Source organism: Neolamprologus multifasciatus, chromosome 7 (assembly GCF_963576455.1).
Source record: "Neolamprologus multifasciatus chromosome 7, fNeoMul1.2, whole genome shotgun sequence".
Lineage (NCBI taxonomy): Eukaryota > Metazoa > Chordata > Actinopteri > Cichliformes > Cichlidae > Neolamprologus > Neolamprologus multifasciatus.
Genome location: NC_140445.1, coordinates 11,800,568 through 11,817,432, shown reverse-complemented (window position 1 = coordinate 11,817,432; position 16,865 = coordinate 11,800,568). Strand labels below are relative to the sequence as shown.

General features: G+C 38.4%; 1 protein-coding gene across 1 annotated transcript in view; it reads left to right on the top strand.

Annotated features, from left to right (window-relative positions):
• Positions 1-1,147: 1,147 nt before the first annotated feature.
• Positions 1,148-16,865, top strand: part of ythdc2 (YTH domain containing 2) — a 43,855-nt gene continuing 28,137 nt past the window's right edge. The window contains 10 exon segments of the mRNA XM_085167559.1: positions 1,148-1,361; positions 3,166-3,331; positions 3,509-3,599; positions 5,068-5,264; positions 5,856-6,058; positions 6,521-6,687; positions 8,363-8,465; positions 9,186-9,342; positions 10,126-10,233; positions 10,329-10,459. Of these exon segments, the coding sequence (XP_085023685.1) occupies positions 3,172-3,331; positions 3,509-3,599; positions 5,068-5,264; positions 5,856-6,058; positions 6,521-6,687; positions 8,363-8,465; positions 9,186-9,342; positions 10,126-10,233; positions 10,329-10,459 (1,317 nt within the window). The 5' untranslated portion in view covers positions 1,148-1,361; positions 3,166-3,171.

The following is a 16,865-nucleotide window of genomic DNA, read 5'->3' as shown; positions in this document are numbered from 1 at the left end:
CTTTGAATTTGAATATTTCTGACAGCTCAAACCTTTACTGTGTGTGAATTGGAATATAACTTTTAACTTGATTTGAGTTGTGAAAAATGGCATCCCCAAAAATCCCAACTTCAACCCTATTAAAAATTTGACTGTAAAGCTGGGTCTGTGCTGGGGAACCAACCAATTAAAATCAGTTCTGCCAAGAACCACCAGAGAAATCTTTTGATGGCTACCAAAAGCATCTGGTTGAGGTGCAACTACTGTACCCAAGAGACATTTAAATAAAAAAAATCATGGGGGTGTTATATTTGAACCTGTGTATATACTTTTGACCCTGTGAGATGGCTCAGTTTGTAAGCCTGGGGGGCTCCCAGTCTGATGTGGTGGTTAGTGGGGAACCACAAGGAATGGTCCTATTGCCATTCTTGTTTACCTTGTACACCTCAGATTTCCATTACAACAGTTAAACATGACACTGCAGTAGTTGGGTGTATTAAGGGTGGACAAGAGTAAGAGTACAGGAAGCTGTTAAGGAACTTTGTTGAGTTCAAAGAAATCACCTCCTTCTGAGTGTCAGCAAGACAAAAGAGATGGTGGTTGACTTCAGGAGGAAATAGCTTGCTGCTGGCGTGGAGGGAAGGGGACAGCATCAGTGCCAGAGATGCCAGCAGGATCAACAAACTCATCTGCAACCCTGCATCATTGGTCAGAATTTGGAGGTGTTTGAGTCAGTGATGGACAGGAGGTCACTGAACAAACTGCTCTACATCATGGACATCACTCCTACTCAACTCCACACTTCTCCTTCTCCCCCAGACCGATTCGCTGCCATGAAGAACGCTTCAGGAAATCATTCTTGCCGTTCTCTATAAAGCTCTGTAGTAATTCTTCATTCTGTGACTGGTGAATACACATGTTAGACATAGGATTCTAAACATAATTTGTATTATACCTTTGTGCAGCTATGTTTCTTTGATTTATAGATTCATTAAAGCAATTTGCACTTCTTTCATACATTTATCTATCTATAAAGCACGCAAGAGAAATAACTTGAAGGTAACATCAGAAAAATTTCTTGGTGAAAAATGCACATCTATGTAACATATACATAACACCTATATTCTTGAAACAAACCGTTTACTTGAATTTTCAGCCTTCGGAGCCATGCTCCAGTCCAGTAGGCGGCGGTAATGCTAATAAACTCAAAAGAAGAAGCAGAAGAAGACACAAAAACACGGGTTTAAATGGATCAGATTAGCGGTGGTCTAAGGTTTACATAAAAAGGAAACTCAATTCAGCTTTGGCTTCTTGCGTATTCATGTGAATCATCCTACTATGTGAATTGTTGAGAGTACAGTCGAACGTCTTCACTAATCAAGGTACGATATAATTTCTAAATTCGTTTTCTGTCAGGTTTGGACCTACAGTCAGCTACATTTTATGACGATATTCCTTTCCTCTTAGCTAAATTATTTCTGTGTTTGGCCACCAGAACAATGAAACACTTAAGCCACTTGTTAAGAGGGCTCTTTAAAGCAAACGTAGCTAACCGAAAGACTGCTTTGTCTAAAGTTGTAAGATGCTTCTCGCCGAGAACTGCACCTGTTTCGTAGTTATATAGCATGCAAGTAATGTAGTGGTAACCTTTATGCTAGAAGTTATTAAACGGCTTACACAAGTTGCACTCTTAACTTTTCAAAAATAAATCACAAGTAGATTAGTATTGATGTCCCAACTTCACAGTTTTTATGCTTTTTGGTGATGTTTTGGCAGCATGTCAACGTGTCCAAATGTTTCAAGTCGCAGCTATGATATAAGTAAAAAGCAAGAGTAAAAGTCGTCTAAAATGTATTCCAACTTCTGGTCAAAATAGGTATAATCTTAGCCTACCAACACTGTGAGCCACAAGCACTACCCTATGTCGAGAACTGTAGTTCTGTAGTTCTCTCGGTTATGATTGAAAATGTTCAAACTCATTAGTTGTGGATGCTACCTTTACGGTTTTGTAATTGGCGGGAAAGAAAATTGTTCGAAAACGACATGTTCTATCTCCAAAGAAGAGTTTCTCGAAGCATTCTATGACTGTGAGTGGTTGAAACAGACCAAACCATAACTAGGTAGGGCTGGCGCCACTCGGGAAACACAAGGGATCATGTATCTGGTTAAAGTTTGAAGGTTCATCTACGCCAAAGTACAGATCAGGATTAATTATTTCCATAAGGTCCAATACAATCGTACTGCAGTTCCACTCACCACAAAAATCATCTGTTGGTTATATTGCCATTTGACTTTTTTCGGATACTGATACTCACAACAGCGCGCGCATAAACTAAAGAAATCCAGCAGCATAACTGAACCGATGAAAAATGAATCGTGTCTTTATTTTGAACAAAATAATAGTATGATGGTGCATTATGTTGAGTAGGCACCTGACTTTGTAAAGCTGTGACGATCACCAGTTAACATGGGTGTGCTTCATAAATCAGTAACAGGTATTATACAGCTCACAGAGGGAGCAAGATGTGGCTGACCTGTGGACTCGTGGGAAACACGCGTGCTTGCGATTTATGTCACATAAATGCATATATATGAAACTTCGGACTCTATTGATTTTTATTTCATTCATTTTAGTCACGTTTTGTATTTGTTAGTAAATTAACAGCTAGCTTAATGCACTTAACACCTTATCTTTTCTGATATCTTTCCTTTTTGAAGCACCCAATAACAATACCACCTCACACAGCTAGATGGAAATACAATAAACAAATGAATCAATAACATAGTGGTGAGTTGACATTGATTGATTTAAGTGGCTTAAAAGACAGTAGAACATTTTGAATCACACATTAAAAAAAATTAACTACAATATTTGATTTTTAAAAATTCTTTCTAGCTAGAGCATCGCTAGTGCATTCAGACATTTATCTACCATTGAATTAGGCAAGATTGTCTGAAGTTTCTTGTTTACTTAGCTTCAGCTGTTGTCATGCCAGTGGTTGTGGGGATGCTGAACAGAGTCCCCACAACCCCACAGTCTCAGGGGGAAAAAAACATTCAGGAGATATGCAAGTCTATAGATTCTCTTTTTATGTTGGTTTTTTAAGAGGTTAACAACAAATAAGCTGCAGGAAATGATGCATGCATGTATGTTTTCACAACACTTTTTCTGTTGTTTTCTTGCAGTGCAATATGTCAAAAATTGGTGCAGCTACACAAAAACCATCCATGAACCATAATGCATCACAACATGGTTCCAGTGCCAGCAACTTTAAAGAAATTCATATTGATGAAGAAGTCAAGATAGCAGTGACCTTGGCTTTTGAGAGGTTTCAGTACAGTGACAAGAAAGGTATAAGCTGTTTTTATTGGTCTATATAAGAAAATGAAAAACATTCCTTCTTATAGTATCTGATATCATTTTGCCAGTGTCATATTCATTACATCTCCCAGAATGAGCAGAAAGTAATTTTGGTTGTCACTCAATAATTTGCTACTATTTATTATTTTTCTTTCCCTGACTAAACAGAGACAGAATTTCCTTCCTCCTTGACCAGTACAGAGAGGGCTTTCATTCATCGAATGGCCCAATCTCTGGGTTACATTTCTAAGAGCAAAGGGTAAGATCTTCCTCCAGGATTGTTGCCTATCAGTATCTCAGTCATTACACCTTGTGCTAAATGTAAGTAATTAGCACTGAAAATGAGCTGAGTAATTTAAAAATGAATGTACCCTCTTTCTTAAAAGGGAGACAGAGCATTAATCTGCAGTAAAGTTGGTTTGTAGTTTTGATTTAAGTGATTTTAATGGTGACTTTGCAATTGCATATAATTTCTATAGCCATACCGTATTGCTGATCTGGACTTCCTTAATAAAAAGAAATATAATAATTAGGAATTGTTAGGGTGAATACATATATGCCAGTGGTCATTACAAATTGTGCCATTTGTGTTTTCTCCTGCAACTTTGCGCTTGGCATCTCTGAGGTCAATTTACCTCAGAGATGCCAAAAGTTGACAAAAGCCTTCTTTTCAGAAACACCTATGCATGCTTGAATAACTGCTCTGCTTCCTATTCAGCACGTACACAAGGATTAATTAAAGTTATCTAATTTAATTCCAGTTACAGGAGTACAGACATAGTCCATTGTAATTATATCAGTAAATAGCTTTTGATCACACCTTGTAGATTTTGCATTTGTAGAGACACTGAATTATAATCAATTTGCAAATTTGTGTTTAAGTATAATCACAATGTGATATGAACAGGGTTTGAATATTTAAAAAGAACATTTCATCAAAGATTTCAATTAATCCTTGAAATCTTTTTATGTGATTTACTGCGAGACTAGTAAAGTAGTATTGGTTAATTTTTAATAAATGTTAATTATTCTAGATTATTTTAGGAACTATAAAATTCTCTGAGGTGATTGAGACGCTAGCATTTAAAGATTATACATTTCATCTAAAATTAATTAAGCCACATTCATTAGAGGTAACTAAACAGGTATGTGCAACTAAGTTACACATATCACCACCATACCTCTCGTCAGACTTGTCAGATCTTACTGTCAGCTGGTAAACTGGTGGGTAATTAAAAGAAGAAATTTGATTATATTGAATAACCAATTTGGATTCACAAAAAACAAAACTTGACAGCAGTGTAACAAGAAATACAAGACGTTTCTGTCTGTGAGTCCCCCTTAATACAAGGAACAGTGTCTTGTTTTTCACAGTCCTGCAATTCAGTTTTTGCAGCATGACCAGTTCCTGGCACATATTTATTAAATGATGCTTTTTATGTCATTTCTGTGCTTAACAGCTCTCTTTCCAGTTCCTTCAAAATCCTCTTTTATCACCCATGCCTCACTTTACTGCTACACGCAAAGGGAAGGTCATTAGTGAACCTAACAACAGGGGTTTCAAATACATCACTTCTTCACTGAAGACCAACCACACATCCCCACAAGCTAGACTGGGACTGAGGAGCTGTCAAGCCTAACTTACAATTACAGAAACCCCCAGAGCAATAGACCAAAACAAGTTTTAATAAGTATGGTAATGGAAGAACATTTTCCTTGTCTTTCAGAAAGGGACCAAATCGCTTTGTCACCATCAGGAAGAAGAATGAAACGGATAATCCTCAGCCAACCATACCCATGACACTCTCCCAGAATACCTTATATTTCATCCGCAGTCTGCTACAGAGGTTTCCCGTCAGCAAGAAGGAACGCATAGATATACAACCCAATGAAAAAAGTGGCATATCTGTGCCTGCAGAACCTGGTGACTGTCATTGTGTGTGCATAAAATACAGCTGTGTTTTACTGATGACTGCTAATATTCTCTATGAACTGGAGAAAAAACGACAAAAAAGGACCAAACTGATGTTAAAGCAAAATGTTGACTCTTAGCTTACTGGGCTGCAGGGGAGAACATTGGTAGATATACATTGGCTGTAACTTTATGTCTTAAAATATAAAGTTACAAAGTCACAGACAGAAATAAAGTCAACTTTGCTTATTATTCCAGTTTGGACATTTCAAAATAAAGACCTAAATTGCTTTAAAGACTGTGCACACTTTCAGCTGTCCTTTTTTTTTTTTTTTTTTTTTTTTTTGAGAGTGTGTGTGTGTGTTTCCAAGCCTGACAGCACTAGTCATATGGACTTGAAACGCAGGGGCTAACCCAAGCGTTTTTTTTTTTTTTTGATGTGGACCAAATCTCCCATATTGTGCTTCTGTAACAGTAATTGTAAAATAATAACAAACACACACACAAAGTGAAACAGAAATATCTTTTGACACCTTTCGTCTTTGGATATAGCTCAGTCAGCAGCTGCATTGTTCTTAGCCTGTCTTTGTTGTGTCCTTTCAGACAACGGTTATGACAAGAACAGAGCGAGCGGACGTTTAAACAATGGGATTCCTATGGTTCCTCGGAGGAGAAGTCCATCAGAGCTGGACAGTTTTCGATGCTCCCTGCCTGTACATGAACACCAGGAGGAGATCATCCAAATTATCAAAAAAAACAGGGTCGTGCTCGTGTTGGGAGAGACTGGCTCTGGAAAAACAACACAGGTGTGTCTGTGGACAAATAGATATTCCAACACTCGGTTCTGACATCTTAGTCATGTTTGCTTTCTACATTTTTTATTTATTAAAATGTTTATCCTAAGATACAAACTGAAAACGTAGACAACGCTCCAGTAGCCTCTGGCTATAATTGCTCTTAGGATGTGGAGGTAACTTGGTAACCTTACCTCCGGTACCTCTGCTTATAACAAGTAAAATATTTAGATACTCAACCTGTACCTATATGTTATGTTAATATTATAATATGTTAATAATATCAAAAGGATATCTTTTATAAAATGGGTTTCTTTTCAAAAGTATAGTTGATAAAATGTTTAATGCATGTTTTAAAAAAATAAAGTTATAATTAAATTATATATTATGTCTGGGAAAAATAGATCTTAAAATTTACTGTGTTGGGGTTTTCCATTTTCAATGTGGTTATACATATTGATATATTTTATCCAGATCCCACAGTTCCTTCTGGATGACTGCAGCAAGAAAGGAGAGTCCTGCAGGATCTTCTGCACTCAGCCCAGACGCCTGGCTGCCATTGCTGTGGCTGATAGAGTGGCAGCTGAGAGGGGGGAAGGTGTGGGCCAGACTGTCGGCTATCACATCAGACTTGAGAGCAGGTAGATAAGACCAAAGCGAAAAATGACCAAATTATATTTAGGTTTCAGTTAAGCAAAGGACTTGTTCACAGTACACATGCAACTGTAAATAATTTTTAAACTGATAAAATAATCAGAGTTAAACCTAAAAAAAAATTGATATCCAAAAAAAACGTTAGAGGCAAAACCGAAATATAAACGCAGACCTGTCCCTTTGTAAATAATGTGCCGTGGATATAAAGCAACAGTATAGTTGAATTAAATTTTATTTATATAGAGCCAGTTCACACCTCAAGGCACTTCATATTGTAAGGTAAAGATCCTACAATGTTAGAAAGAACATCCAACAATTAGATAATCCCATAGAAAAAAGCACTCTGTGACAGAACCAGGCTCAGGGAGGAGCAGCCATTTGCTGTGATGGTGAGGGGAATGGGAAGAGAGCAGAGAAAGACAGGAGAAAAGGCAAACGATAAGAGAAAGAGCCAGAGTATAATGCTAGTGATTAAATACAGTAGTGGTGTATAAACACACAGATAGTTTAAAAAAAAAAAAAAAAGATGAGCGAAGAAGAAACGCTCAGTGCATCATGGGAAGCCTTCCAGCAGCCTAACACTATGGCAGCCATAACTATAACCTTTATCAAAAAGGAAAATGTTAAGCCTAATCTTAAAATTAGATAAATTTTCTCTCTCCCAAATCTAATTTGGGAGCTGATTCCATAGTAATTGGGCCTTATAGCTAAAGGCTCTGCCTTTCATTCTGCTTTTGAAAACCCTTGCATCAGGGTTGTCCTCCTCATCCCTGTGTTATTGTGGAACAGTGAGGTTTGGCTCTTGGAAAATTTGAGCATTGTGCTCATAGTGTTGAGACATCCTGTTGTGCCAGTTACGCACGTCTTCTGATATCTTCCCCTGTCATTGTAAATAAATGCACACTCCAGTTAGCTACTGTCATGCACAGACACAAAATAAGTCATGCTTACTGGTGTTAAAATTAGCTTAATTTACAGTAAATGGCCTGGCACCACACTGAAACACAAAAACCTTAGTAACTCAGGTTTGTTTGTTTCAGTGCGGAATAGACGAGATGAGCTTCCTGTTGCACACTGAGAGATTTCTAACCTGTTGTAATCAGTTGACTAAACTAGCAAAAAAGAACATTTGACTGAACAGTCTAAAACTAAGAAACACTCAGATATCACGTTAAATTTGAACTGTTTAATGGACAATGCCAACAATGTCAATGTTATGAACACAGCCCTACTCTAAACTGATTGACTGAACTCCTCATCCTGTCACTAGGGGATCCGCGATCTCATTCTTTTGCCTTTTAAAGATCTCAAATTAACAGTGTTTTTATTCCCAAATAATTATAAAACCAATCTGGCTTCAATGCAAGTCTAATAGCAAACATTTTCATCCTGACAATGCAGTCGCCTGCATTGAGGTCCTCTCAGCTTGTTTTACAAGTGTGAACTTTCAGCTGAAGCATTGACAGTACCCACATGTAAGTGATGTCAGAAGAATGACAGAGCCAATGAAAAACCTGAGCTTTTTAAATACAAAATTCATTTTAAAATACATGCTTCGCACTTTTTGAAGAGTGATTTATGTTTAACTTGTCCTCCATGCTTACTGGAAGTTACATGTTTCTTAAAATGGAATTGTAAATATGAATACTTTGCATTTCTCAGGGTATCTCCCAAGACATTGCTGACTTTTTGCACCAGTGGAGTACTCCTCAGAACACTGATGACTGGAGATGCAAGCCTGACAACTGTCACACACGTCATTGTGGTGGGTATCAGGATTATACAAGCAGACATCATATAGTCTTAAAACAATTTCATCTACATTATATTGCCCAAAGTATTCACACATTATTCACTCATAAAAATAATCGGGGTCAGCTTTTCCACTCACTTCCAGGGCCACTTGTGTAAATCAAGGTAACATCAAGCACCTAGGTACGCAGACTGCTTCTGCAAATGTGTGAAAGAATGGGTCTCTCTCAGGAGCTCAGTGATAATAGCATAATACTGTGATAGGAAGCCATCTATTAAACTGTTAGTGATATTAAAACAAAGTGAAAGCAATTAGGAGTTTAGGATGCCATGTAAAATCACAGAGCAGTGTACCTAGTGAGGTTCTATTGCAGAGTCCATAGCTACAGACCTCCAAATTTCACATAACCTTCAGATTAGCTCAAGAATAGGACGTAGAGAGGTTCATGGAATGGGTTTCCATGGCCAAGCAGCGGCATCCAAGTTGGTGCTGACAGTTGCAGTCCAATTGATTTTGATTTTTGGCTATACTTGGTTATGTTTCTGGTATATAAAATAAATAGTAAATAAATGAAAACTGTCCTAGTGGAATGTAGTGTTTTTGCTGCCTTCTTTGCTTTTTCAAGAAGTTACCTCTTCTCACATAGTAGGCAAGATGTAGTACAACATGTCACAGAAAGCAACATTAAACCAATGGAGATTGTTAAAAGAAAATAAAACTGACTCTCAACAGGATGAGGTGCATGAGCGTGATGGTCTGACTGACTTCCTCCTCACGAAGATGCGGGATGTGCTTCAGAAGATTCCCACAATAAAACTGATCCTCTCTAGTGCAGCTCTGGATATAGACCTGTTCCGTCAATACTTTGGCTCCTGCCCAGTTATTCACCGTAAGTCTACAAACCTGTCTACAAAGTGTTAGTGAAATCACAATTAATACCAGCTGGTGATTCTTTAGCACTTTGCTTACTTTATTAGTTAGCTTTGTTTTTACTACAATGAGAGGAAATGCTTTACAATAAGAGCAAAATCTGGGATGATGGCGACAAGTAGAGGTTAAAAAAATAACCCTGTTAAAAAAAAAAAAAAATCTTGTAATTATGAGATAAGTCATAATAATGATCTAAAGTCATAAGTATAGCAAGCTTGCTCATTATGACAGCTCCTTTCTTTTTTTGTACTAGTGGAAACAAGGTTGTATAGTCTGAGTCACAGTTGAACAACTGAGATAATAGATTAAAGATCGCGGTTTAGAGCAAGGTCCTGAAACACTTACAAATAATGAAATGACCACTATTTTCACCAATGGAGCAACATTTATATATACTTGATATAGTATAAATATTTTCGTTATATAAACAAAGAAACATATAGCAAAAGCTTCAAGCTTCATCAATTTATTCATGTCGATGTTGAACATAAATCTGTACAGCAGCTATAGATCACATTAAGGCATTTATTTTTAATACAGATAAGATAAATGGACATGCTTTCATGGATTCCCTTCAGGAACAGTTCATTTCCATATTCAAAATAAGTTCATATGTTTGGGAAATAAAAAAATGAGTGTGCTTCTCCAAGGTTTGTGGATTGTCTATATGTGTTGAAAAGTCATGTTTTCATTTTATTTGATATAACTTGAGGGGTTCAAAAATGTTCCTTTTTCCCCGTAGTCAAAGGAAGACACTTTGAGGTGAAGGAGTTCTTTCTAGAGGATATTCTGAGGCTGACAGGTTTCACCAGAAAGGACATGAGGAAATACAAGGAAGAGACAGAAAAAAGTATGACTGCGCACACACACATATACACACATATACACAGCGTTTGTTTGGTCTTGTCTTAATCTCTTTTGTGTATCACACATTCTGGTTCTCAGAGGACAGAGAACAGAAATATTTAACAGAGTGGTGTCAAGCAGTACAGACCAGTTCTGTTGGGCAGAAACAGAGCACCCATGCCACAGGCTTCCTCCCTAACAGTGACTGTGGGACTAGCGGCTTTAAGCAGGTAAACCACCACCACCAAAATACACCATGTTCTCTGTTACACCTGGAATAATAAAAAAAATATTATTTTTGTGTTTTCTGCAGAGAAAAGTTACATGTACAAACTAAGAAGAGGGATAGGGCTGTTAGACAGGGGTGTCTAATGTTTTCAGATGTTTTCAATTACCCTCGCCAATGTTGGAGCCCTTTACTGACCATTTAGACTGATATCTGAAGTTGACTTTTGTTTTGATTTCTGCTTACTTCTTGAAGTTTCTTTTGAAGTTAAAATATATTCTTTTAACTCTGGACTCTGGCAGCCCTGCTGCCTTTTATTGTTGGACCTGTCAGCAGCTTTTGACACGGTCGACCATGACATCCTGTTATCACGACTAGAATTTCATACTGGCCTAAAACGATGACAACATCAAACAGTGGATGTCGTTAAATTTTCTAAAGATAAATGAAAATAAAACTGAAGTTGTCATTTTCGTCAACTTTGTCAATAATCACATCAGTAGCACTCTGGGCCCCTTTTCCTCCTACTGTAAAACACATGTAAAAATACTCTGTGTCTACCTGGGTGGTTCTTTTAAATTGAATACGCAGGTGAGTGCAGTAGTCCAGTCCTGCTTCTTTCAGTTAAGACAGTTAGCCAAGGTAAAGTCACACCTTCCGACTAACGTCTTTGAACGTGTCATTCACCTTTTCCTTACTTGTAGATTGGACTACTGCAATTCAATGTATTTTGGCCTCGACTAGGCCTCCATTCATCGTTTTCAGATGATCCAAAATGCAGCTACTCGCCTGCTAACTGTTACCAAACAGAAAGAGCATATAACCCCAGTTTTATCTTCTCTACACTGGCTTCCTGTCTCCTAGAGGATCCAATTTAAACTTTTACTTTTTGTTTTTAAGTCACTTAACACCCAAGCCCCTTCTTACATGTCTGAGCTCCTTTCTGTTTATGCTCCAGGAAAAACCATGAGGTCTAGCTCAAAATTAATGATGTCCATCCCACAGACTAATCTCAAATCTTGTGGCGATAGAGCCTTCTCTGTGGCAGGTCCCAGACTTTGGAATAGTCTAAATATTAGATATGCACAAACACTTGATCAATTTAAATCACTACTAAAGACACATTTTTATGCCCTGGCTTTTAACACACTATGACCCGAGCATTTTAGTCTCATTTTAGTAGTCTTAGTTATTGTTTTAATTCTCTTATTGTCCTATCATTGTTTTATATTATTATTATTGTTTTACATTGTTTCTTTTTAATGGCATTTTTTATTGTTAAGCACTTTGTGCAGCATGGTCTGTCTGGAAATGTGCTATATAAATAAATTTGACCTTGACCTTATATGGGTTGTTAGTATAGACCAGGGGTAGGCAACCTTTTTAATGATGAGTGCCATCTAAAACTTCCTCAAAAGTCAATGTGCCATATAATTGCATTAGCAATAAATTTAATAACGCTCTATATTAACAGTTACACACTGTATAGAATAACTTTATAGAATTATATTTGTTCGCAGATGTTGGCAGCTATCAGCGAATAGTTATCATCTATTTTGAAACCAAAAAAAAGACACTTTTTATCCATAACAAGCACTCCATAACAGCAAATGAACTGTACAAAAGAAAATGCAAATGCTATTTATGGTCTTATTAACCCCGATTCTTTTGTCCCCGTGATAGAACAGAGAAAACCAACTCATAGTGTGTTAAAACATTTATATTTCTTTTTATTCAATCATCTTCCGGAAGAGAGACCCCTGCACAGCCCAAACGCCAGTTGCAGGATCTCTAACATTTTTAGCTCAACATGTGTCTTATATGGTGTTATTTCTGTACTTCAGACGTCACACACAGTTTCATTACAAGCGAAACTCTTTATTAATATGCCTGTGCACTAAAACTTCCTGTGCAGCTTGCAATAGCTTCCCCTTTCTAAGGTCTGTTGCCAGAGCAACCTGTCTGAACTTAGTTTCACTGTGTGTTGCTCATAGTTCTGCAAAAACCTGCAGTCAGCCTGTGACCTTGTCTCAAAGCTGGCCTTCTTTTATACATAAAACAATCTAATGAGCACATACGCATTAAAAATATCTCTCTATTTCTTAACAGTCTCCTCACAACAATGATAAGAAAAATAAACTGGCCAATATGGCATGTTTGTTAATACAGAGATACAATACATGTTAATGTGATCTCTGATCTCCCACTCAGAGACACAGGTCTCCGAGTGTCCAGCGTTCAGAAGGCTACCTGAGGACACTCTTCATGTGAGAGAAAATCTGCTCACACAGATATGTAGAGCCAAATGCTGTCAATAAGCCTCTGCAATGTTCTGAAGACAGTTAAACTTGTCAGGTAGTGATGTCCAGCAGGTGAAAATGCAAGCTCCATGAACACGCTCAGCTGTGGATTCCAGCTGCGTCTGTAGTTGCGTCTGCAAACTTTGACCCCCATAGACTCGAGCTTTTCAGTTCAATCAGCTGCATTTCAATGTCCTCTGTGTCCAGGCAGTTAATGCGAGACAAACCCAGCTGCTCATTAAACCTGGTTTGATTAGAAAAGAAAACATTGGTCCATACACTTGAAAGTCCCGAAAACACATAGTGAATTCTGTCTCGAGTCTACGGATGTATCCGAGTATTTACGTGGTGCTGATGCTCCTGAAGCATTTGAAGTGTTGGAATGTGGAAATTTCAACATTGCTTGAAAAAACTGCCAGCTAGCAACGTGCCTCTCACTGGTAGGCTAAGTTATTTTTAGCCAATAATAAGTTGAATCTGGTTGTTGGGGTTGTTAGCTAAGATACTGTCATTAAGAAGCAGCACAACTAATGTGTCTATGTGAGCTAATTTGCGATGTCCACTGCTGGCACAGCCATTTATTTTTTAATGCACCTTCTCAGATTAATTCACTGCGTGTCGTGCCCAGGGCTGGACTGGGACAAAAAAATCGGCCCGGGCATTTTGACTAGAGACCGGCCCACCAGGTATAGGAAAAACCATAAAGCCTTTGAATGAAAACAAACACTGTTGTGACAATGATGTACACTGTCTTGATGGTATATGTATAATTTCTATACATTTTACATCAGATAAAAACTTTGGTCGTAAGATTCAGATAATTATTTAATAAAAGCTAGACATTTTAAAAGAGAATAAGAAAGAAAATTATTTCTTTGTGCCCGCCTTTCCCTGTTAATGCCCTACCTGCCCCCTGGCAAAACTTTGCTAGACCTGCCCCTGCACAGTTACCAGCTGTCAGCTACTTAGAAAAGGATCCTGGTGTTATTTGTCTCTCAGAAACAGTTCATAACTTCCCTTCAACTCATTCATGTCGCCTAAAAGGTAAACCTGTTTCTCCATCACCTGTTCAGCTCTGATGATTCAGTGAGGACATCTCCTATTTTCATCTTCATGTTTCCCTCTCACCACATATCCAAACCGACATCATGACCAGTAGCTTTTACAGCTGTGGCTCCAGCAAACATCAGCTGATACTAGAAATTAATATTAAATAAATTCTAACAACAGCTGATCAAGCTTAAGCATGCTGCTGTTGCTGCGACATCTGCTGGTTTTCTCTTTCTGGCGCAAAGTGGGAGATGAACAAACAAGAGAGACAGGACTTGCGACAGAAAAGCCGATCAGCTGATCATTGATCAGTTTCATGATTGAAGTAGCAACAGGAGAGGGAGGGGGAGAATGAGAGAAGAAGAGGCAGCTGTGCAGCAAACGCAAAAATAACTCCAGTTTTGTGTCTTTTTCCATTCTAGCTGAAGTATGGGACAAACTGCGTTCCTTCTCAGCTCAACACGAAACGCGTAATATTTTCTCTGAATGAGGGACGATTCCATTTTTACGGGACGGTTGGCAACTCTACTAACTAACCTTATGAATTAAATAAAGTTCACTATCATCATAGCACCCACCCAGCTGTATAGAAACTCCGTCGTGCTAGCTAGTACGCAGTACAAGTTATTGTAACTGACTGTGAAAAGTCAGCACAACGAAAATAAACGATACCTAAACTTGGTTTATATCTGACCCAGATAGACTGCAGGTCATAACTTCTTACCTGGAAAAATTTTTTAAAATCATCGGCCCATAAAAACAAAAAATCACCATCGGCCATCGGGCACATGCCCGGTATGCCCGATGGCTAGTCTAGCTATGGTCGTGCCATCAGTTAATCCTTTGCGTGCCAGCTGTGGCACGCTTGCCCAGGGTTGCCGACCCCTGGTATAGACACACATCAGAACAATATTATAGTTCTATATTCACATTGCCCACGCATTGGTTTGCTACTATGAGAAAGTAGCTTTTAATTAATACTGACCGCCAAGAGTGCATTTTGACATTTGTAAAACTGTTAAATAAAATCCCATCATCTCATACTTTACGACTCTACCTAAAATGAGCTTATAAAGATGAATAATTACTGCTGTGGTGAGGATGATATTTTGAGTTGGAGCTGAGCAGATCAGAGTGAGGGAGTATGTGACCAAACCCATAGGGAAGTGGGTGGTTGCTGGCTGTTCTGAGGAGCAGTGCTGAACTGAGCTGAGAGTCCAGAGTGTGGAGAACTAATCCAAGCCAATAAAAATCCAGAGCAGGAGAGCCTAGGACAAGCCTATTCAAATGGCGGCCCGCGGGCCAAATGCGGCCCAGAAGCAACCTGCGAGTGGCCCTGCCTGTGGTCCTGGCAGAAACACAGAGAAAACGCAAAAAATTAATTAATTTTTAAAAAAAAATTAAAAATTCCTACAGCGTAGTGTAGACTGTGAATGCAACACTCCTAGTAGCCTAGCAATATTTAACCCACAATGCACCGTGATGTAAACATATTAAACAATCATCGTAATATATGATGCGACAACAGCATGTCTTTCTCTCTCCAGAAGCGCAAAATCGACAATGAAAACTGTCGGTTTAACCCTGCCTGGACTGACAAATACTTATTCATTTTACCGAGTTTAATAAGCTTACAACCGGAGTTGTACTGCCATGGTGAGGGTCCTGTACAGCCCAAGAGAGAGCTGCAGCATCTTCCCTTCGTGTTTGCTTCTTGGCGAAGAAGAAAAGGCCTTTCACAGATTCTGAAACAGTGAAATACTGCATGCTGGCCGTGGTGGATGCGGTGATAAGTGACGAAAAAATTAAAGTAAGTGTGACATCTGCTATTAAAAACGTACCCCTGTAGGACAGTTCAAATATTCGTAGAGTTGAAGTTCTGGCGTCAGACGAGTTTGAAATGCTGTTAGATGACCTGAAGAAAACTGATGTAATGTCTATAGCAGGAGATCACAGACAGAACTGATAATGCACAGTTGTGCGTATATGTCCGTTTTTTGGATGGGAAATTGTTCGCTTACTACCGTTAGAGGGACACACAGCTGGCGAAATAATGTTTGAGAAGATTTCAGCTCTTTTTGAGGAAAATGGTCTGGATATGAAGCGTGTCTGTATACTAGTTGAATAGCCATGGCCTAGGACATGGCTATTCAACTATGAAGTTAGTTGGGCCAGATTTTCAAACCGAGGAATTTATCTGGGCCAGATTTTTTTTTTTTGAAGCCAGTAAGCAGCAGATCATGATCAATTTCAAACCCACACAACTGTATTGAAAAACAAGTAATTTTTTTTATTCCTTTCCCCCTGTAAATCTGGTGACCTCACAAATGCACACCAAAAGGTCCATTTAAAAAAAAAAAAGGGAGCTATAACTAAACTATTTTTTGCACATTTGAAATAATAATAATAATAATAATAACAAAAACATTTTGATAATTCCCTTTCAAATTAAAATAAATATTTCGCTGACCACTCACTTTTCCTGCCATGAATGGAGCCCCATGCGTCACAAGTATACAGACACGCTTCATATCCAGACCATTTTCCTCAAAAAGAGCTGAAATCTTCTCAAACATTATTTCGCCAGCTGTGTGTCCCTCTAACGGTAGTAAGCGAACAATTTCCCATCCAAAAAACGGACATATACGCACAACTGTGCATTATCAGTTCTGTCTGTGATCTCCTGCTATAGACATTACATCAGTTTTCTTCAGGTCATCTAACAGCATTTCAAACTCGTCTGACGCCAGAACTTCAACTCTACGAATATTTAAACTGTCCTACAGGGGTACGTTTTTAATAGCAGATGTCACACTTACTTTAATTTTTTCGTCACTTATCACCGCATCCACCACGGCCAGCATGCAGTATTTCACTGTTTCAGAATCTGTGAAAGGCCTTTTCTTCTTCGCCAAGAAGCAAACACGAAGGGAAGATGCTGCAGCTCTCTCTTGGGCTGTACAGGACCCTCACCATGGCAGTACAACTCCGGTTGTAAGCTTATTAAACTCGGTAAAATGAATAAGTATTTGTCAGTCCAGGCAGGGTTAAACCGACAGT